The sequence below is a fragment of the Liolophura sinensis genome, chromosome 6, assembly GCF_032854445.1.
Source record: "Liolophura sinensis isolate JHLJ2023 chromosome 6, CUHK_Ljap_v2, whole genome shotgun sequence".
Lineage (NCBI taxonomy): Eukaryota > Metazoa > Mollusca > Polyplacophora > Chitonida > Chitonidae > Liolophura > Liolophura sinensis.
The window spans coordinates 71,077,687-71,102,377 of record NC_088300.1 but is presented as its reverse complement, the minus strand read 5'-3'; the positions used below and the strand labels follow the sequence as shown (position 1 = coordinate 71,102,377).

Here is a 24,691-nt window from a genome sequence, read left to right as displayed (position 1 = left end):
TTAAACAAGGATTCAAAAGGATACTAGAAAAGAGGAAACTTTTGTCCAATTTAAGTAAAGGTATGTGGTAACAGACTAAAACTTTCCTGTACACATGCATCTTTAGCTATGTTACACTTCAGAGGAAAATGAAGTTGTTGGTGAAGTCTGTTGGACACTCAACCAATGATGACATGCCTCTGAAAGCACTGCGCTTTGCCAGATACCCACCCTCCAATTTTAAAACAGGAGGAAGACGACCAAAGATTTGGTTTGAGAAAACCACCTCCTTGGTCAAAGGGAAATAGTACTTTTGTTTATCATAAAACAAACAGTGCGCAGTTGGAGAAAAAGCCATTTTTCTCTCCTTCCACCTTCAATCTAATCTTTAGCCTTTATTGATAACTTGGGACAAGTACGTGTTTTGGGGAGAAAAAAAAATCACTTTTTTCTCCCCAAAAATCTACGAAGAATAAATAAATCAAATATGTGGGGTTTCAATGGAAATTCAAGGTGACAATTTTATACATTTTATTTACAAATTCAAACCAGAGGAATAGACTATAAATTAAAACTGTACTCTCATTTTCGTAAAACTTTGATGAATGCATCCTTAGGATTTGAACGTTTCCGACAGATCGCATTCGTTTTCTTTCCTTCGGCCTGCCGTCGCAACAATTTCATTTTCCTTGTGATATCTCCACCATACTGCAACCAAGAACAGATTTATTTCTTTATTTGTCATGTTGTCATACACATGGTGCTTTGCCACACACATTCTCATATGTTCCTTATGATTATATGATGACGTGAATGGTTGCATAGAAGTATTTGGCTGGTGAAGTAATCATTGTCTATGAAAATATCACAGTGATAAATTTAATTAATTCAACAATACTGCAATCATGGTAAATTCAATAATTAAGAACACATCTGCAACACATGATAAATTTAACTATAATTAAAACAGATCAGTGACAAAATTGACCAATCTATACCTTGGCCCCAATAATTGAGCATTAACAAAGGTGTGACTACTTGTATACATTACAGGTAGGGTAATACAGATCTTGGCCATATGTTAAAATCTGCCAAGCCATTTTTGAAGACATTGTAAAGATCAAACAATTTCAACTGAAACTTGAAACTTGTTCTTAAAAATATACCAAAGTCTAAAAACAGCCAGAAACTATATGACATGAGAATAAACGGGACCACACTGCTTTTGCCCGCACTGTATTCAAAGTTTATAATTCAAAGCCTTCATATGGACATATGACTCAAAATATAGGTCAAAGAACTTGAATCCATAGTGGAAAACCTAAAGAGATCTTCTTAAACTGGTACTGAGAAGACATAAAACGATGTCTAACAAACTTACACATTTTGCTAAGACATCTTTCTTCAGCGCCCGAATATCCTCCCTAGCAATTATCTTAGCACCGACAGACGCCTGTAGTGCTATGTTGAACATCTGGCGGGGAATGGTCTCCTTCAGTCGGGCACAGATCTGTTTACCCAGAGTTCTTGCTCTGCTGACATGTGCTATTGTTGTCAACTCATCCACTTCATTGCCATTGATCAGGACTGTAATCTACACACAAACCAATCAGTACTTCATAAACTAGACGACAGCTTTTGGAACCAATGCTGATCTGCTGACCAAGAGTGCACTGACAAAACTGAAAAGCTATTCAGTATGAAATTGAGCTGAATTAAATTGGCCCATAAGGCCGTCATTAAAAGTATTTACCAGACCAACTCTCCAAAAACAGGGCTGCACTGTTTTTTCTTGGCCTCTCTCAATGTTAATTTCTTTGAAACCCCTATCTTTTCCATAAGCCAGAATGAATTTTTTCTGACAGGATTGAGGTATTCTCACCAAAGAATTTATTACTGACACCCTTAGTTCTTGAGATATCACACAGGGTCAGAGAGCCACAATATCAAAATACTGCATAAAAAACAAACCAGCCACCTGGGTGCCATCACAGAATGAAAAGCTCTGAACCATTAGTTCAAAAGACTTCTTGGAAGTCTCAGTACCATGTCAATGTCAAGATGACATCCTCTTCATGAAATACTAGCTGATTCTGAAGATATTTTCTTTTGTCTCAAATCCTTGGTGAAACAGCTTACCTTAACAAGATCTGAAACTCTGTATCCATAATTTTCATAATCAAAGCTGAAAAGAGAAAAAGACATTGTTTGTAGACAATAGGTGATAGACTGATCTGTAAGTTACATTTAAAGCATATCTTTGGGCTCAGCTGTGGAGGGGTATTTGAAATTGAATGAAAGCTGCAACCTTCTTCGTTTTTTCTGTAAAGCTGTCAAATGTTTACCATATTTTTCCTACCTCAGATTAATTCCACATTTCCACTGTTTTGCGTCATATTTAAACCCCAGTGCATTCACTTAAATTTACTGTTTGCTTGTTTGCTCTCACTTAACACTTACAACATTATTTCATACCACAATAGTGTGTCCGTTATGGCATTGCCATCAAATTTACAGTGCTGCCTCACAGGAATACCATGCTGAAGGCACCAGACATGACGCCTTATACAGTCACACAATATACATGTACTAATATCAGGAAAACCTGTGTTTGATTTCCTCCCATTTGAAGACAAACAAAAGACACACCAAGATTGATATTTATTTATTTATTTTATTTGATAGTTGTTTTTTTACTTAAAAGGATGGAGTTCATTTTTATCGTTAAAGGAAACTGGACAGCAGACCTAATGAGTTCAAGCAAACACAGAACATATCAATAAATTGAAACAGGCTGTTAAAAAAATGCAGCATAGTGGAATTTTATTTATGTATTTATTTGGTTGGTGATTTATACTTTACTCAAGAATACTTCACTTATACGACAGTGGCCAGCATTATGGTGGGAGGAAACCAGGGGAAACCCATGGCCATCTACATGTACGACTGGAGAGTAAGTCAGCACATAAGAGGGATCAACACACCATGCAGGCACCACAAAAAAACCCTTCTAAACACAGGAGTGGCGTATTATGAGTAAATTACAAAAGCCACTGCCACCACATGAAGAGCATGTATCATACCTTGCATAGCCAGATGTTACTGACTTCAGGTCATCAAAGAAGTTCACAAGGATTTCATTCAATGGCAGGATGAACTTGAACATAATTCTGCTGTTGTCAATGTATGTTTGGTCCTTCTGCTCTCCCCTACATTCCTGAATAAAAAACAGCCAAAAAATAACCTGGTCAGTGTAAGTGAACAACATAATTGCAAACTGTCCAGTCCTGTTTACTCATCTCTTTTAATGTAGCACTTTATAGTTTCATTTTAACCGCTCCCCCCACCCCAACAAAGAAAGTTTTTATTGTTGACAAAACTGGCAAAACCATATCTACAGGTTTATCATGAATGTTACAATAATTTAATTTTCAATAATGTTTATAGTACATGCAGTTTTTTAGATCATCTCATTCCCAATTGAAAGGCAAAAACTCAATTGCATAAACCATGGTGGAAGCCTACAGAAAATTTTGCAAATACAAAAATACAGAATGCATGATTACCAGAAGGGTTATTGTACAGGTGTACATTGGTCTTACCAGACTCAAATTAATCACTTGGCTCAGGTAATCATCAGGTGTGATAATGGTCCCCAGTACCATAGGCTCCATATACTCAGACACTGTCGACACCGGCGGCAACTGAAACCAGGTACAGTATTCCCATGCAATTCACATGTATTATTACACATTTGTGTAAGACACGTGTATGCTTCCACCATGTAATCTGTCAATGTCAACAATCTCACAAACATGTGTGTGTTTGTTGCATTTAGGTTAAATTCATATGAAAACAGTGTCTCCTTAAAGAAGAATGGTTCAAATCCCAAGGAGCCGATCAGGCTTATAAATAGTAATGTCACACAAATAACCTCAGCTCACCCTAAAAATATATGGGAGACCCAGACAATGCTCTGTAAGAAAGTTACGGATAAAATTTCAATACAAGACACATGAAAGAGAAAAAAAATTAATTTAAGTCTCCATTCATATTTATTGCGTAATCAAAGCCTACTGCACACTTACCCTGCAAGTGAACTCATACACTTCCAAACTTACAAAAACAAATACAGTATATGCGATATTTAAAAATATAGCCATGCCACAAATACAATACACATTTTTGTACTTACATGGCAAGGATTTAATACTGTGACTTCTTCCCCACCATATTTCTTTATGTTTTTGGGACCATTCATTTTGACTAAAATATTCAAAACACAGAACATTTACAATACAATCCTGTAATTATACAACAACCAGGTATATTAAACTCTATAGTAGGTATTTTAAACTCTAAATGACACTTACATGTATTTAACTAAAACTTCTGATAATTTCAAAACTTAGCAGACTTACTAAAATAGTCATATGTCAAGATTTTAAACCCCAAAACAGTTTATTTTTTAAAACTTACGTCCAACAAGGTTGAAATATAAGAGGAGATAACTCTAACCTTTATAAGGCACATTAGGGGAGGTAACTATGAGCGATGCATTGTGCTCTTGTTCCAGCCTCTGTGTGAAAACATCCATGTGTAGTAGACCCAGGAATCCCAACCTCCAGCCTTGTCCAAGGGCCGCACTGTGGTTAGAGACAGTCCAAATACAGGTGATGCATCAGAGAAAAAATGGTGGTCACAGATCATGACATGTTTTCAGCACTTTCATGTGGCTAGGAACTACAAGTATATCCAAAACGTTCTCCACTACTTGTACATATACGACTGTCTACAACATAAAATATTACCACCTCACTCTTACCCCTTTCGGTCATGTTTTTATTTGTTATTTCAATGGTGCTTAACATGATGCTGTGGGAAAATTTTGGGATTTACTAAGAATTAATCATGTATTTGTTCAAGTGTAGGACAGGCCTTGACAACCACATGTACATGTAGCAGAATGCACTTTACAGACCTTACTGGTAATAATCAAAAATTCAAAATATCACCTGTTGCCACCTGAGCAAGCTTACAGTCATATTGTGGGAGAAACTTAAACACAGGAGAAGGACCAGATGATGGGAGTGTTCTCACCTGAACTCACCTGCCGTCTGAGTGTGCACGAGAACACAGGGCCACGTAATGGAGGTGCTGTCATGTGAACTGACCTGCAGTCTGGATGCACACTAAAGCAAGATCACATCATTGGGGTGTTGTTACCTAAACTCACCTGATGTCTGGATGCACACAAACACAGGACAAGATCATGGAGGTATTGTCCCCTAACCTCTAATACTATTGTCCCCACTACTGTCCCCATAACCCTTGGGGTTATGGAGGTATTGTCAGATCATCGTGGTGTTGTTACTTAAACTTACCTGCTGTCTGGATGTACACTAACACTGGGTCAGGTCACCTGAACTCACCTACTGCCTGGATGTACACTAACACTGGGAGGTATTGTCAGATCATCGTGGTGTTGTTACTTAAACTTACCTGCTGTCTGGATGTACACTAACACTGGGTCAGGTCACCTGAACTCACCTACTGCCTGGATGTACACTAACACTGGGCCAGGTCACCTGAACTCATCTACTGTCTGGATGTACACTAACACAGGTCCAGATCATGGAGGTATTGTCAGATCATCGTGGTGTTGTTACTTAACTTACCTACTGTCTGGATGTACACTAACACTGGGTCAGGTCACCTGAACTCACCTACTGCCTGGATGTTCACTAACACTGGGCCAGGTCACCTGAACTCATCTACTGTCTGGATGTACACTAACACAGGTCCAGATCATGGAGGTATTGTCAGATCATCGTGGTGGTGTTACTTAAACTTACCTACTGTCTGGATGTACACTAACACTGGGTCAGGTCACCTGAACTCACCTACTGTCTGGATGAACACTAACACAGGTCCAGATCATGGAGGTATTGTCAGATCATTGGGGTGTTGTTACTTAAACTTACCTGCTGTCTGGATGTACACTAACACTGGGCCAGGTCACCTGAACTCACCTACTGTCTGGATGTACACTAACACAGGTCCAGATCATGGAGGTATTGTCAGATCATCGTGGTGTTGTTACTTAAACTTACCTACTGTCTGGATGTACACTAACACTGGATCAGGTCACCTGAACTCACCTACTGCCTGGATGTTCACTAACACTGGGCCAGGTCACCTGAACTCATCTACTGTCTGGATGTACACTAACACTGGACCAGGTCACCTGAACTCACCTACTGTCTGGATGTACACTAACACTGGGCCAGGTCACCTGAACTCACCTACTGTCTGGATGTACACTTACACTGGGCCAGGTCATGGAGGTTTTGTTCCCTAACCTTACCTGCTGTGTGGGTGCACACTAACAAAGGTCCAGATCATGGAGGTTTTGTCCCCTAACCTCACCTGCTGTCTGGATGCACACTAACACTGGAGTCATTTAGAGTCAAGCGGTCCAGGGCTGAGCGCAAATTATTGTACTCTGACTGGTCAGATGGAAAAATGCCAGCAAACACCTGTGTTAACAGAAACAACCAAGAGAAAAACTAAAACTGGATATACCAAGTACATGTATTGTCAGTATATTGAAGCCTTCCTATAATCTTAGTTTATGAGATTTGATTTGAAACTGGCACAAAGCAGAAACTGGATTTGAACCCTCTTAGGTTCTGGATTAGTGGACTAAAGAGTAGTGTTATAGATGGTCCTGACTTGTGTCACATTAATACAGGAAGTTACTAATGTACACAGGAACAAAGCTCTGCTGTCAGTACATCTAGTGTGATTAAAGGCATTAGGTACGTCAATATTTCCTGCATTATAAGCAGCATAAATACCTACTGTTGTAATACTGAAGAAACAAACGAATCACACATGGTCATCATCTGCATTTCATTATATTATGCTAATGTCACTGAATTTCCATTTAATTTACTTCCTCTTAATTGTTATATTTAAAGGTAACTGAAATTTAAACCGAGAGACAGCTCCTGACACATGTTCAAGTCCACTGAAAAACCATCATTCAAAGTATCTTAAACCGGCATTAAATATTATTCTAGTTTTTTTTTTCAACCCAGTAAAAGTTTAGTAAAACTTTGTCAACACAGCTTCAGCAGGTTTCCATTATCAAGGGCAAGTGGACATCACGTTTACCCTAGCTCCCTAACATCGAAGGTATTTTCTGTACAATAGTCTAAGCAGTAGCCTATGACAGATAAGAGTTGTGGACATCGGCGATGAAGGCCCAAGTGAAAAATATAGTTTTCTCACAAATTGGATATACTGGAAGAATATTTTTCCACTGGTTGAACTGTTGATATAGTAGAGCTACTATATCATTTACAAGGAACTCCAGCAACCCTGTTTAAATATCCTAGCAGCAGATGAATTCAGAGAAAAAAACTATATCACAATATTTAATTAATTTTAAGTATTGTGCGGTGAGATGCTGTCCTCTCATTCCCATAAACCTTCCGCCTCACTAATGAATTCTGCACTGATGCTGATATTTGTTATTCAGAAACTAATGACTAAATGCGAAAGTGAACGATAAACAATGTACTTGGGGATAAGAATGCAGTTTGGGCCAAGACGATATGCTACTGCCTGACATAATTTGTGACACCTTAGTTGAATACTAGACGGCTTGTCAGTCAACTGATTTATGTCTGTGGTGATCCGTAAATGATACAGACCTGCAACACAACACTTTGTGAAATGGCCCTTTGGCTAGAGGTAACTAAATCATTGTAAACAATCTCACAGTAATGTCTTAAATGTATGCAGTAGTTTTGTGTTATCATATGTCACCTCATGGAGTGAATGGGTAAAGGCTTCGTCACAGCGCAGGCTGTGCAAACTCATAGCAAAGTGTTTGATTGGGTAAAATTCTCAAGATGGCTGCCTCGACTCACACCAGCCATTTGTGCAGTGTTGTTATTTTGCTCTACATGTAATTCAATGAAATCTTATTAAAATAATAAAGTATGATACTTTTTAGAAAGCTTGAGTATACTGCTTTCGACTAAAATATGTTTTAGCCAGGTGCTGTCTTGTCCTTTAACATAAAATGAATGTAGCTCAGTTTATCATCCAAAAAATAGCAACAGAAACACTTTTATTGATCTAAAGCAAGGCTATACCATATTTTGGTAATGGTTTTAACTTCCGTATCAGTTAAGTTTCATATTGAAACTATTGTTTTAATAGAATGGAAATCCACACATATAGTAGCTTTAGCGAATCACAATTAATTCTGTATTAATTTAAACTACAAGTATATCCCCAAGATCAAAACCATGTCCAGGCTTGACCCTGGAAATGTTTGCACAAAATTCTGCAGACAGGTGAAGCCATCCTCATTCAAACTTTGCCCACTTGGTCTGTTTTGTCCACATACCATAGGCTTGGCAGGTTTGAACCCTGGCAGAGCCTCCACTGGACAACCCTGATGATGAATTGTATCCCCTATCTGAGCCTCATTGGTTTTTTTCATGCCCGCTATGATGTATCCCACCTGGCCCGCATACCTGTGAATTGTAAATAGACAATTCCATGTACATAAATACATACACAACTGCCACTTAAAAAACACTCCACTAGATTAATCATTATGTGTGAAAATTCGTTTGTTCTATTTCTTTTTTGTTTTATGCTGCATTGATATGAGATCATCATTATCATATTGCATCATACTTCGTCTTCCACTGGCAAATTTTGATTTTGTGACACTTGGATCACAAAATCCCAAACAAAGTTTTCTTGAATCTTCAAACATAAATGGTCACTTTCAAGGAATACTTTTCTATGGAAAAACACATTCCCTAAATGACCGCATTTTTACAGGCAAACAAATATCACAAAAAATACTATTTTTGGTGCTAAAATTAATAATTACCCAGTAGAATATCATCCAATGTTCCACGCAAATCTCAAAACGCCTCTCTAAAATCAAGAGCTGTCAGAATTAGGAAAAATGGGCAAGTCAGACGAAATTTATGGTCATTTACGGCAGTTTGTGTTAAGCTTCCATAAAGTGTCCTTATTAATCAGGAGGATTTATTCGCTTTTCTGTGAACACCAGCTCTGATTGAAGAGTAAATGTGTTAAGACTGCTGTGAAGTTCTCTGATTACAACTGGCATACACAATTTTATGAACTTGATCCTGATTGGACATGCACCCCTAGAAATGCTGCTACACACTCACAGGGCATCAGTGGGGGTCTCAGTGGGGTATTTAATCCCGACTTCCTGGATCCCATAACTCTTCTGAGTGTACGCTGATGTTATCTTCTCACCTGTAACAATAATGACATACATGTCCAGGTGTTCTTCATGGCTCAGAATAAATGTAATCTCCAGTTCACAACACACATGGCACCTGACACTTACATCCAAGTTCTCTATAATCATATCTGCACTCTAGTTCACCAATCAAAATAATCTGACCAGCTGCAACTATTAGTCAAAATGCTACATCAGCCAATCAGAAAACTTGATATTTGTTGACGCAGCCATTTAGCCGGTGAAGCTAACCTCACCTGCCAAGCATACATGTTAGAATGGGAATCTTTGTGCTAGGCATGTGCCCAAAAGATATGAACACCAAATGCTAAATGATAAATCCATGTAAAAAAATTGTTCTTATTTGTGGTGAAACTCTGTAGTGGTTATACACATAGTAACTACTCAAAAAGATTTCCTCATCTGGATTTTCATGACTGTTTCAGGGTTTAAAGAGTGGGAAAAGTGTGGATTTAACGACCAAGAAAAGTGTGGATTTAACAACTATGAAAAGTGTGGGTTTAAAGAGTGGGAAAAAAGTGGGTTTAAAGACTATGAAAAGCGTGGATTTAACAACTATGAAAAGTGTGGGTTTAACAACTATGAAAAGTGTGGGTTTAAAGAGTGGGAAAAGTGTGGGTTTAATGCCTGGAAAAAGTGTGGGTTTAATGACTATGAAAAGTGTGGGTTTAACGACTATGAGAAGTGTGGGTTTAACAACTGTGAAAAGTGTGGGTTTAATAGGCGGGAAAAGTGTGGGTTTAAAGACTGGTAAAAGTGTGAGTTTAAAAAGTGGGAAAAGTGTGGGTTTAAAGAGTGGGAAAAGTGTGGGGTTTAAAGAGTGGGAAAAGTGTGGGTTTAAAGAGTGGGACCTGTGTGTTTAAGAAGAGGGAAAAGTGTGGGTTTAAAGTATTTTTTTATTTTATTTGATTGGTGTTTTACGCCATACTCAAGAATATTTCACTTATACGACGGCGGCCAGCATTATGGTGGGTGGAAACCGGGCAGAGCGCGGGGTAAACCCACGATCTTACGCAGGTTGCTGGCAGACCTTCCCACGTACGGCCGGAGAGGAAGCCAGCATGAGCTAGACTTGAACTCACAGCGACCGCATTGGTCAGAGACTCCTGGGCCATTAAGCTGCGCTAGCGCACTAACCAACTGAGCCACGGAGGCCCCTCTTGGGTTTAAAGAGTGGGAAAAGTGCAGATTTACCATATATGAAAAGTGTGGGTTTAAAAACTAAGAAAAGTGTGTGTTTAAAGATTGGAAAAAGTGTGGATTTAAAGAATGGAAAAAGTGTTAATTCAATGAGTGTGAAAAGTATATATTTGAAGCTTTTGGAAGATATTTCGTGTGAAAAGCCCCACTTTTCCACATTTCAAATGCTTACACAAAGTGGCTTAATTAACATATAATTATCTTACCTTTTCGCAACACTCCATCTAGTACAGCAATGTCAGCCACTGCACCTCTGAACTGGTCATACCAGGAATCAAAGACTAGGCTCTTCAGTGGTTTATTTCTGTCCCCCTGGGGCCTGAAGGGTCATACATAAAGGGGAATAGCCTCATCTTAATTATTTTTACTGATAAACTGGCTGTTGGGTTATATTTATACTCAGAATATACACAGAGTAAACATGTTTTGATAAATTACTTATTATTACTACCTATTACTTTTCTTAAAATAAGTACTTCACAAAATGCAAATCACAACAGACAGTTTATAGAAAACAGGCTCAATGCAGAGAGACTGGAGCGGATACAAAATACAAAAAGATCTTTCATCGAATGACCTAATAAAGAATTAAATAAAAGGGCAAAGATCAATACAACATTTTCATGATAAATACATGCAATGCACTTAATGAAAACAATTACACTACTGATATGGGTTTAAAATGCTTACGCTGGGAGCCTTTCAACAACAGCATCCAGGACTTCCTTTACACCAGTTCCATGTTTAGCAGACACCTGTCAGAACAAAGTTATATTAACATATTCGTATTGTATGAGTTTTTATTACACAATCACTCTGGAAGACCCACACAAAATATATGAATTTATATTGCATTGGAGTTTAATGTAAGTCTCAGGAATATTCACTTATACAATGACAGTTAAGTTTATGAATGTAGTAAATCAAAATGTTTGAATAAACAACTAAGGTGACCCTAAAAAAGCATAGTTGATGTAAACATACATGTATCAATACCAACTCATTAACATGCAATGACTTTAACAGCATGGATTGATCACCGGCTCTGGCCTGGTCTTTTGTTCACCTTCAGAACCTGTTCTGGTCGTGTATCAAACAGGTTCCCCAGTTGAACGATCACCAACTCTGGCCTGGTCTTTTGTTCACCTTCAGAACCTGTTCTGGTCATGTATCAAACAGGTTCCCCAGTTGAACGATCACCAACTCTGGCCTGGTCTTTTGTTCACCTTCAGAACCTGTTCTGGTCGTGTATCAAACAGGTTCCCCAGTTGAACGATCACAGCCTCTGGCCTGGTCTTTTGTTCACCTTCAGAACCTGTTCTGGTCGTGTATCAAACAGGTTCCCCAGTTGAACGATCACCGCCTCTGGCCTGGTCTTTTGTTCACCTTCAGAACCTGTTCTGGTCGTGTATCAAACAGGTTCCCCAGTTGAACGATCACCAACTCTGGCCTGATCTTTTTGCTTTCCTCACCTTCAGAACCTGTTCAGGTCGTAAGTCAAACGGTTTCTCCAGTTGAATGATCACCAGCTCTGGCCAGATCTTTTTACTTTCCTCACCTTCAGAACCTGTTCTGGTCATACGTCAAACAGGTTCCCCAGGTGAACAACCACCAACTCTGGCCTGATCTTTTTGCTTTCCTCACCTTCAGAACCTGTTCAGGTCGTAAGTCAAACGGTTTCTCCAGTTGAATGATCAACAGCTCTGGCCAGATCTTTTTACTTTCCTCACCTTCAGAACCTGTTCTGGTCATACATCAAACAGGTTCTCAAGTTGAATGATCACCAAACTCTGGCCAGATCTTTTTACTATACTCAGTTTAAGAACCTGTTCTGGTCGTAAGTCAAACAGGTTCTCCAGTTGAATGATCACCAACTCTGGCCTGATCTTTTTACTTTACTCAGTTTAAGAACCTGTTCTGGTCGTAAGTCAAGCAGGTTCTCCAGCTGAATGATCACCACCTTTGGCTTGGTCTTTTTAATTTGCTCACCTTCAAAACCTGTTCTGGCTGTATATCAAACAGGTTCCCCAGCTGACTGATCACCACTTCTGGCTTGGCATGTTTAAGGTCTATCTTGTTAAAACAGGAATTATCTCCAGTTCCTGTTCAAATGCTAAGAAGAAGTTGGCTACAGTCTGTGCCTGTACACCCTGGAAAAATAGAGGTAGCTGACATATAAAGCTGATAGTCACTGTTGTTAATTCATTAACTAAGCATCAATTATTTTATCTATTTTACTGAATGAATAAAATTCCCATGGCCTTCTCCCTTAAAGGGAATCTCCACCTACCTGATTGGCATCCACCAACAAAATAACACCTTGACATGCAGAGAGCGACCGCGATACCTCATAGTTAAAATCTACATGGCCCTGTAATAGGAACAAAAGAACATGTACAAACAGGTTCTCCCGCTGACAGGATACACATGTAAAAACAAAATAAGACCCCGTTTCACACTGAGGAAATGTTACATACACATACACAAATTTTTTGGAAAGAAATTCACTTAACAACAGTTAAAAATTACTCATCACATTTATTACATGTAAGTCACAGTTGTGAATTTTTAGTAAAAGTACATTTTGAACAAAATTGATATCTAAATCTCATTAAACTTTCACGTCCAACCCCCTAGCCATTCATATTTCCATGGTTACTCACAGGGGTGTCAATTAAATTAAGGAGGTATGTTGTCCCTTGATGCTCATAGAACAGTGAAGCAGTCTGAGCTTTGACTGTGATGCCCCTCTCCCTCTCTACCTGTAAACGATCTAACACCTGTGCATTACCCACATCTGATGGGATCACACCTGTAAATGTAAACAACAATAAATCATGTGAATTGTGTTCATTACATATTTCCAGGTTATCATCTTAATCTTTGGGTATTTCACAATTTCCTATTTGTGTTAATTAACACTTTAACTCCTGAGTAACTGTTACAATTTATGTGTTTGTTTGATACTACATATATTGATAAAGGTAGTGAATCATCTTTACAATGGCCAACATGATCTGAATTTGTAAACTTGTAATTTACCAGAGAATGTAGAGGATGATGAGGGAGCTTATTTCATATCCTTTCTTAATTAAAGAGGTATTCTCACAGAAGCAGACAACTGCAATAACAGGGTGTAATTTACATTCAAAGTGTTTCATTTTATAGCAACTTATTTCAGAACAAGAATATAACATGCTCTTACATCTACATGCAATTTATTGTTTCATGGTATAGTTGCATATATTTATACACAGTTTCCAAGTTGTGTACATAGATGTACATCTAGCACCTACTTACCTGTCAGCTCTAGAATCCTGTCTGCCAGAGTACTTTTGCCGTGATCTACATGGGCTATTATACTGAAGTTTCTCACCCGGTCAACAGAGAAATCAGACAAATCGTACTCGATCTGATTTAAAAAGAAAAGATATTTACATGAAAATCATAAAATGCGGACATAAATCCTACTCAAGACAAGAAGTCTGAAAAAAAAAACAACAAAAAAAAATCCAAAAAACAACAAAGATCTTAAATATTTCTTTGTTGAAAATTTGTGTGTCTGTAGGCCTACATGGACTACCTCAGCTGAGTAACGGTTGACGAAAGCTCCTGTGGGTAGGCCTGCTCAATTTGAAATCTGAATGATCACAATACTTTTTTTCCTGCTTATACCTTTTTAGTCGAGTATCTTCTCCTCTGAAAAACCTCTCTGTGAACGTTTGCACGAAACCTACAACAAGACAAAGAAAAAGGCCAACCGATTGACTGACTGATTGACTGATTAATTGAACTGGGTACCTATGAAAAAGTTTGACGTCGAAAATTGATCCCTGTATGATCACATATTATCCAGTGCCACAGAAAGTAATGCAAATGCACGAATCAGTCAGCAATTGCTACGTTGTGTCTCGTTTAATTTCATCCCATTAATTGCATATGTATTACCTGTTTATGTGCCGACTTTTGGTCTGATCTATTAGCCTTTTGCAAAATGGGCAAATAGCATTTCTTATCCACATCGTCATGGCTTGCTAGCCCACGTGCGCCTCCGACTTTGACAGCTCCAGATGTCACAGCAGAGTAGTCTCCCCTTAAATCTTCGTGCTTTTCCCCGCATGCCGACTAAGGCACCTATGGCCCATTAAAGGGCCTAATCAATTTCTAAAAGTAGAGAACAAGCTCGGCTACCCTTTAACACTTTCACCAAAAAAAAAATGGGTAATAACTTATCTCGATCACTGCAAAAAAAGCAGCAGTTGAATCCATGAACAAGAAATCCGGGAGCTGGCATTTAATACCACAAGGCCATATGGCAAGCCAAACTTCACAATTCTTTCTATTTATTTGATTGGTGTTTTACGCCGCACTCAAGATTATTTCTCTTATACGACGACGGCCAGCATTATGGTGGGAGCAAATCGGGCAGAGCCCGGGGAAACCCACGACCATCCGCAGGTTAAATGGGCAAATAAAATGCATGCAGGTAAAATTGCAGTTTTTGTGCATTATGAAATGCCGAGATGATGGAACAGCCCTCACTCTCTTCTCACATACTCGACACACCAGCTGTTTTAAGATTTAAGCAGATTGGCACGACAGGGTCGAGTATGTTTTATGAAATCTAGGTAAATTACAGGCAAAATATATAAGACAAATTAGCATAGATATATATGTAGTCTTTCCATACTGCTGTCAGTGTTGCGCGGGACCTCATACTGTAACATTTTCTGGAATGATAACATACTGTAATTCCAGGGAAGCTTAGCACGATAAACACAGGTAGCCTATACCTATACCCCACACCCTGCAGCCATATACAATCTCCGCCAAATCATATTAAAACTAATCACCTGGTAAATATGCGAGGTATAAGCCTGTGCACAACTATAGTTGATATGGTCAGAGGCAAAGAATGCTCCTGGGCAGTGAAACTGGCACATGGGATCAAAGTGGGCTAGTCCTCAAACATTGCCTTTATCCTCGTTCTGGTCGAAAGCATACATAAAGGTGAAAGGGAAAACAGTTTTTGACATGGCATTTGATGTCAGGAAATTTTATCTTTTGTTTGTTTATATCAATTTATTTATCTTTTTATTTATTTATTTGGTACAACGTTGTAAAAGACCATCCGATCCTGGTTAGAAAATATAAGGCACGCACATGCATGAATACGTTGGAAAATGGTCTTTACCTTGCTTCTTTACAATGAATTTATCGTCACTTTCAACATTATTTCAGTAAATCCACAGCGTATATGTCTTTTTTTCGTGACCAGACACGACGATAACATGTAAGGATTGACACCGGCCTGACTTCATGCCTATCCTCTTGTGCTGGCACCAAACCTGGGAATGTATCAGGAATACGACTACTTATATTGGGGCTTTGCAAATTAAAATTTTTACCACCTGATTTATGTGATCGGCGGGCAGATGGGTATAAATTTCACCTTCCAGTATCAAACACTACGCGTTGTGAGGAGGTTTTAAACATTGGCTTAAAATTTGTCTTATGATATTTTGTACGTCACTATCACCGTACCATCGTCCTATATGTGCCATGATCGTCCATGTACGACATCTTTTTGAAACTGGGCCATAATTCGGGATTAAACCACTGTGACGGACTTACATAGGCCTATATGTGACGGGTGCCATATTATTGTGGTTCGTCTGCCCTGGAAAATAGTATGGGTGTCTACCACGCAGGTTTACCACGCATGTATAAGGAATCACACGTATAATGAATATAACAAATATATTTTGTGATATAACACTCTGTTTATGTCTCGATTAGACTTGGTTATTGTCTTATTACTCGAGCTAAAATAAAATAATACTCGATTATCAGTCTATTAAGTCACATTGGCAATGACATCTAATGACATGTGATCGGTGTTCTGCCCCCGACTGACACATCACTATATTATTCTGGTAGAATGGCATATGTGTGAATGGTATATTGTCATGCAATATTCTGGTAGTGAATCTATACGTCGAAAAAAACATTCGTATACCAGCCGTCAACCACTGGCATATAATAAGTTTTATGGCTGTGAATGGCATATCACCAGTATTTCTGGCAGTGAATGGCAAATCATCAGTACTTCTGGCAATAAATGGCAAATCATCTGTATTTCTGGCAGTGAATGGCATGTCTTCAATATTTCTAGCCATGAATTTCATATCGTCAGTATTCTGGCAGTGAATGACATATCATCAGTATCCTGGCAGTGGATGGCATATCATCAGTATTCTTGGCAATAAATGACATATTATCAGTATTTCTTGCAGTGAATCGCATATCATCAATATTTGTGGCGGTGAATAATATATCGTCAGTATCCTGGCGGTTAATGGCATATCGTGTTATGGCAGTGAATGGCCCTATCGTCAGTATTCTGACAGTGAATGGCATATCGTCAGTATTCCTGGCAGTGAATGGCATATCGTCAGTATTTCAGGCAATAAATGGCAAATCATTAGTATTTCTGGCAGTGAACGGCATGTCATCAATATTTCTAGCCGTGAATACCATATATGTATTGAATGGCGTATCGCCAGTGTTCTGTCATATCATTACTGTTTTGAAAGTGGTTATGGCCATAGAGCCATGAAAAAAAATCATCGTTACTAGCGAACTCCTTACGACAAACACAAGCTTCTGTTTTTCTTATTGTAAGTGATATGCTTGACAACCAATATCATTACCGGCCTTGGCCATGTTTTGATTGCCACGTACAAATGCATTTCACTTTTTCATTGGAATATTGAAGAATATTTCATCCATAAGACGACAATCAATTTAATCATTTTGGACTGCTATAATATCCACCAGAAATGGCGTGTTAACTAACCGATCATCAGCTGATTCAAACATGCGGCTGAAAATGGAGATACGGATTGATGAATTAGCTTATTACGTAAAAACAAACTTTTTGTTCCCATTTTAAATTTTCATGATCGCAAGGCAAATATTCCCCGAATGAACATGACAGTCAGCGGATTTCAATGTCGAGTATTATCTTATTATTCAATTAACATATTTAACTACACAATTTTAGAAAGGTCATTTATGGCTTGAGCCTTTTCCTCAGCGGCGTCCCTAATACAATACTAGATATACATTAATGAGAATAGGTTATCGTAGCCTTTCGATTTGAACCAACACAGGCCTACAGTCTGTTCTGTACAGTCCATTGTTCAGTTCGGAAAATTTGCGACAAAATTTACGAAATTAAAACTTTTATAAAAGTATAGGCTCGGTCATTCTGAGTTAATACCCGATTTAAGTAACTTATACAGCCTGCCAAAACGCATTTACACGTGGTTGATTAAAAAAGCCACCACAGCGGGTCAAGCGCTAGCTGTGCAGCTGTGCAGTTATGCAGTTGTCTTGCTTACCGCTTTTCCCCCTAAGGCAAAGAAACAAAGGCACCCTGAAACATTTTCTCGTGCTGCACATTTATAATACCAGTGAAAAAGGGAGAAATGAAGTCGTTTGAACTCCATAGCCTAAATTATAAATAAATTAGTGCACAGGTTGTGGATAAAACTAAACTCTTGTCGACATCGTATACAATGAATATATACTTCTTTGTTTTAGTTAGGTGTATAGTCTTATTGGGTATATTTGAAATACCACTTGGTAAATCACATTTATCAAAGGCAATCTGGACAAGCTGCATCGTGCCACGTGATATGATACCTTTATTGAAGACAATCTGTAATTAATCGTCTAAGGAAATTGCATAGAGTTTGTATACATGTACTGTTGTAACAGTCATCGGCATTGCGTGCACGTGACCGGCCAAATTGAATGCGTTTATTTTCCCATCAGGGAGTAAACGTTTACTTAGGGCCACAGAAGACCATTTACATGCTATGGGATTATTCATAATTGATATGATGGTTATGCAAATCGGCTATGTAAATGTTTGAACAGTTCGCCTGAGTGTATATGCAGAACATAGCCAGTTGTTCAATCTGACACGTTACGCGCGAAATAAATGTTTATCCAATCAAACGTGCATCTAGAATTAATGATTCCTCCATAATGGTTACAGCCTTGGAAAATACATTTCTAGAGGTCTAATTGGCCAGGCGGGAGAGTATTGTGTGGAATTATTCGATAATAATACAGAACAGTTCAATATACAAATACTGATCAACACAACCTACATGTTCATGCGCCACGTAAAGTACATATATACTGGAACAAAGCTTATAGAATTTTCACGAAACCAAAAGACTGATGAACAGAGGAGAGTTAGATTTTTTGTAGGTCAGCTGTCCGTTATCGTTTCTACAAATCCGCGTGCGATCTAGTTTTATTGGTCAGAATGGTAAAGTCAGTTTTATGCTGAGTTTGCGTTTTGTGTCGAATTCTTGTGATGAACAGATATCAGACCCTGTCTTCAGAGATGCTCTCCATTTTATGAAATGAATATTCCCTACGTGTTTTCCACCATCAATTCCTTACCAATTCCAGGTTGTCATAGATGGAAACGTCCAGGTGTTTGTGCAAGTTACTTTCCAAACATCTAAGCGTAATGCTTTTATTTCCTCTTTTACGACGCAAACAAGAATATTTGTCATATCCTTGAGATTTGTATGGGTGTAAAAACATTTAATTTTCTCTATTATACTATAGTGTTCAGAGCTGCCATGAACAAAGATAAAAATATACATATTTCTACAGCCGTTGTTCATATATATAAATGGTGTAGTGTATCACATTCACAGCATATCTAGGGTCGTCCTTGGCTGGAGTCGATAGCGTGCCGGTGCGGGGAAATAACTCAGGAGCCTTTGCCAATGCGGTCGATGTGAGTTCACGTCCAGCTCATGCTGGCTTTCTCTCCGGTTGCAACAGTGAAGGTCTGCAGATACCTGCGGATGGTTGTGGGTTTCTGCCGGGCTCTTTCCCCAACCTCCACCATAATGCTTGCCGCCATCTTGTAAGTAAAATATCCATGAGTGCGGTGTAAAACACCAATCAAATAAATAAATAAATCAATCACAACAGACCTGACCCCAAAACCGTTCAGTATTTCAGCATTGATATCGCTGAATTGAAGACTAACTACTATCGGGTTCTTCATTCAAACATTAGTCCTCCCTTTTCCATGAATTTGACTATAAATATTTGCCCATTTATCGGATTGGTGTTTAACGCCGTACAGCGGGTAATCAAAAATATTTCACGTATATATACGACGGCGGCATTGCTTTTTATAAGCAGAGAAAATTGTTTACCGACCAGCGTACGGTAAGTTACAGTGAAAAAAAATCAAGTTTTCCACCGGCCTGTAGATGGAGATACTGGTATATGCAATAATATTGATGCTAATCCTAGTTTGTGAAAGACAAGCACGTAATAAGCGCGAGACTCGACCCATGCAGTTTAGTATTATTTCTGTTTCAGTACAAAACTTGGTGTCAGAAGAAGATAGAGCTTAGGTGTCAACATTTCAGAAGTCTGCCATCAACTTTGTGGAAATAAAGTGGCTTGAAAAACATGACAGGCCTACGCCCTTCTCGAATTCGAACTAACAGGAACCTTTAATGTCTGGAAAGGAATGACGCCTGCGCGACAGTGTAATGTACGACATCTGACATTCCAATGCGTGCGCTAGAAAACAGATTTGCCATGCCATATTTGTTCAAGCTGACATGTATAGTTGTTCATTCGTTGGCATTTGTAGTTGCTGGATCTCATTTAGCGGGAGACCCGACCGTCTAATCCACAGTGTGCCGTACCAGTCATGACCATCTTAACATGAGCTGGATTGCCGAGTGTACTATTCAACTATATCCATATATTTTGCGAAAGTCTTTTCCGTCTGCGTTCAAATAATGCAACCCTAGACTGGGAAAACGCGTGTCACAAATCGCCCATAAGATAATGTTGTTAATGAAGCATGCATATCTTAAGCCATCTCACTAGGCTGTAACTGAAGGGAAGCTAAAAAATAGGAATGTTCTGGGATTACTCCACGTTTTGAAGCGGCATATGGCGTTGTTTTACCCTCTCGGGTTGTTCAAGTTTCGTTTTTTCATGAAACTGATACAGATTTGAAAGAGGAAAGAGTTTTTATCTGTAATGGAATATTGATGAAGACGTACAAGAAGTTCTCTGGTGTTCCTCTTGGCAACTTGTACTCAACAAAAGGTAACCTCTAGAGTTATTAACGAAATAAATGTACACCTGTCGACCTTACGCCATCCTAGAGACGGTGCTGAGGACAAAGTCAAATACAAAGGACATCCTATTACCAGTAGTGAGGGAAAAGGCACCGAGAGGCATAACTTTTTACCGAAATCATTTTGTTGATTTGTATAGTGATCGAGCTCTTGACAATAAAATCAGTTGCACGTTTGCACTCGACGCTAGTTCTTCTTGAAAAGGGATTTTCCTAGATTATGTTACTCTAGCAATCCAAGACCTTCAAATCCATGTCATACAAGTTACCTAACGGTCATCTAGCTACTAACATGACTACTGTAATGCTGCAGTTGTACCGTTTGCGACTCTAATAAAGATGGGTCGTGTCACTTCCCACCAGGTCAATACTCAACAGTGCATGATAAATATCTTGGAATGGCGGTCATTTTGCTTGAACGTCAAGGCCGGTGACAGTAATTCAGCTGGAGTGACTTCCCTGATAAGAACTATCCGTCTGACATATTACCCTACTGTTGTAGGCTGCAAAGTTGTAAACATTCCTTTAAATACTTAATGCTTTGCACTTCCCTGCCCCTGTGCACAGTACAGAGCGCAGCCTCATCAGATTTGGCCATCTGCCATTTTCCCGCCCGTTTCCTCCCGTAATGAAGCTGGCTATGGCATGCAAAATACAAAATCGTGACTGCGGATGCAGAAGTGAAGAAAATGAATAACCTTAATTGAGGCAAATAACTCGAATTAAGTGAGAAATAGCAGCGGAAACGCAAGGGAGACATTTTCCAGGCAAAAACAAAAAAAAAAGAACAGGAAAAATAATGTCATTCGTCTCCAACAATTTTCACCACGTGATGCGTTTACACCATACTCAGCATGTTTCGTTTGCTTTAATCTGTGCAACTTTTCTTTCATCTCTGAATATTTTTGAGATCTCCGGCTGCTACTGTAACGACAGACCTTCCGACAACTAGTCTTTGATTGGTTGAACAGTCTAAGCATGGCCCCCTGATGAATATGTTTTGTGTAATTTACGTCATATTGTATTTCTAACGTATATGTTGCCATTACTGAAGGTTGTTTTAGCTATGAGCCATAAGAACTAGCTAATCACACGTAATCAGCTGATGACAATCATGAGTTTTCGAACGAAAAAAGTAGTCAGAAGTTAGTTATATCAACAGAACAAGTACATCAGCTGTAAGTTTGGTGTATTGAGGTTACAAATAGCTTTGGACTTGTAAATGCTCGGGATTGAGGCAGTGCAGTCGGGTAGGCTGGAGGAATCGTTAAAATCTTTAACCTACAATAACAACCTACAGGAGCTTTGATTTCCTGCTTGAGGTTGTCGACAATATGGAAACTGTCCAAGCGCAATTAAAGTGCCAAACAAAACATCAATCAAAGTAGCTCCCGATGTCAAATATACAGGGTACGTGTGCATCGTGAGATGTTAGATGTTAGTGTTAGTTTGAATCAGTGTTTGTTTAGTTTGTCGTAGAATGGTCTGAGCTAATTGTCAATGTGTAAAAATGTACCAAAAAAGTAAAAAATCTACACGTTGTTCCAAAATCGTATGAACCTGTGAACTGCATGGATGTATGTTGAGCAGGTCCCGGGCCACATCCATCGATTACCCTGCAAGGGCACGCCAAGGTCGGAGGTCGAAGTTTTTACAACGTAAAACAACGTAACGCGAGACAGCGTGATGTTTTGCCACTATACCTTCAGTGCATTTATGTATATTATACCTGTGTATCTTAAGGCTCATCTGGGGTGTCGTATTGGAGCTCTTGAGCTATGTATTGAGGACGTCACAATTCTGTAAATTTTCATTTAAATGTAGCTAAATACACTGCGGTGCTCCCGTATGTCGTTGTACGTGTAGAGCGACCCTTCATCAGATTCGGTCTGCTGCCGTTTTCCGGCCCGTTTTCTCCTGTAATGAGAGTGGCTGTGGCATGCAAAATAGGGAATCAACGACTCCGGACTCGGCTGCCGGCAAACAAAAAGCCCATAATTGAGGCAAATAACCCGTATTAAGTGGGAAATAACAGCAGAACTTCCAGCTAATTTTTTTTTCTGACAAAAAAAAAGAGATTTATGGGTTTTCACTGGCGGACCCGTTTTCATTTAATGTAATACGTTTTGTTTGTTTTAAATATACGTTGTGACTTATCTTCCATCTATGTCTCCTGTTGTGATCTTACGTTGTCACTGTATCCATTGATTACCTCCGCTAAACTGCCTTTGGTTTGTTTAAATTTCTGAAGCAAGCATAGGAGGAAGATTAACGTGGTATATCGTATACAAATATTGCAGATTGACTGTGGTATATATATTAACACTGAGCTTTCGGATTATTGTTGAAAGAAACATTTATATAGGCTGAAGGTGAATTGTATATTTATTCATCACTATTTCGAAACCTTTAAGGTTCTCGAAAGAAGAGCAAAACCGAGCTCTTAAGTTTGGAATAATTTGGGCTATCATGTTTCCTTAACCGTTTACAGTCTGTCTTTGAAATATCAGAAACAGATTTCTTGCTTCGTTCAATGGTTAAAAACGAAACAAAAGACCTGCTGACGTATTATATGATCAAAAAATCATAAAAAAAATCGTAAAAATCAGAATTCAAATCATGTCTCATAAGCCCACTCTATTAAGACCTCCTAAACGTCTAACATGAGACGTCGAGGAATATACAAGAACTTTTTTAAGCCTCAGTACCTTTAATAAAGCACATTTTACTATTATATTTTCATCAAGGTATGTGTGAGTTCAAGCCCAGCTCATGCTGGCTTCCTCTACGGTCGTACGTGAAAGGCCTGCCAACAACCTGTGGGTGGTCGTGTATGGCTAGGGCATATAGACGGAATAAATGGCTTAGATCAGACTATGTTGGCTGTTTTCCATTCAACACAAATCTAGTTTCGGCCAATCCTGTTGTCAACCGAAAACAGACGAAGGGTGTAACCTTAGATTCCTGACTCAGATTTCAAAAAGAACGCCGCTGGCAGATGTATATTTCCTATTTGAATTATTTCATCCATGCGGGCAAGCAGACGACATCTAACGGAAAACGCAGTGGTAAACGAGTTCAGGGCAGCTTGTTAATTCTCTATTAGGCTGACAGATTGTCGACCATATTTTATGCCTGCCTGACATACCTATACTGAGACAAAAAATGCCTATCTATGCCCAGGGAAGGAAGTTATTTCCATTTCAAGGAAGTTATGTTTGCAAGTGCCGATCAAGACAAATCTATTACGATAAATCATATGTCTCTCAAAGGCCTTTTATGTGCGCTATGGGGAAGGTTAGGGTGTTTTTTGTTTTCAAAAACGTTCGCGGAAAAAAATACTCTTAGAATTTTGAAGATATGATTGCTTGAAACTGAGGATTATCAAAGCTTTGACAATTATCGATACAACCAACAGATCGTGATCTGTAATAGTCCTTTATGATTTCAAAGTAAACGTCGTTCTACCATATCGATCTTTAGAGCTCGTTAACCCATTGGTTTATTATCCCACCTACGCCCATTTCCAAAGGCCGCGGTTGCCTAGTTTCATTTCAGAAAGACCTTTATTTCGTTATTTTTTGAAAAGAAAAAGTAGCTTTTCGTCAAAGCCAAACCCGTAGGTTTTTGTTCTAGTAAATTTTATGCCACGCTTGTAGATCGTCATTACAACCTGAACGCCTTATTAGAACGCTGGTATCTTTAAAGACTGTGCAGTATATAGTTATACCGGCTGTTGGAACTTCTGCATTGAAAATTCGTATCTTGCTTTAGTTATTTATTTATTTGATTGGAGTTTTACGCCGTATTCAAGAATATTTCACTTTATACAACAGCGGCCAGCATTATGGTGCGAGGAAACCGGGCAGAACTCTGGGAAACCCACAACCATCCGCAGGTTGCTGCAAGACCTTTCCACGTACGGCCGGAGAGGAAACCAGCATGAGCACAACTTGAACTTTATAGTGACAGAA

General features: G+C 38.8%; 1 protein-coding gene across 1 annotated transcript; it reads right to left on the bottom strand.

The window, feature by feature from the left end:
• Positions 1-493: 493 nt before the first annotated feature.
• LOC135468480 (translation factor Guf1, mitochondrial-like) lies at positions 494-14,555 on the bottom strand. The gene is given in 19 exon segments (XM_064746761.1): positions 494-687; positions 1,361-1,573; positions 2,119-2,164; positions 3,063-3,196; positions 3,582-3,683; positions 4,175-4,245; positions 4,498-4,625; positions 6,409-6,518; positions 8,405-8,534; positions 9,213-9,303; positions 10,717-10,829; positions 11,201-11,265; positions 12,500-12,591; positions 12,594-12,660; positions 12,801-12,881; positions 13,174-13,322; positions 13,811-13,922; positions 14,186-14,243; positions 14,459-14,555. Coding segments are annotated over 19 exon segments (1,968 nt in total). The 5' UTR covers positions 14,539-14,555; the 3' UTR covers positions 494-561.
• Between the last annotated feature and the right edge of the window lie 10,136 nt (positions 14,556-24,691).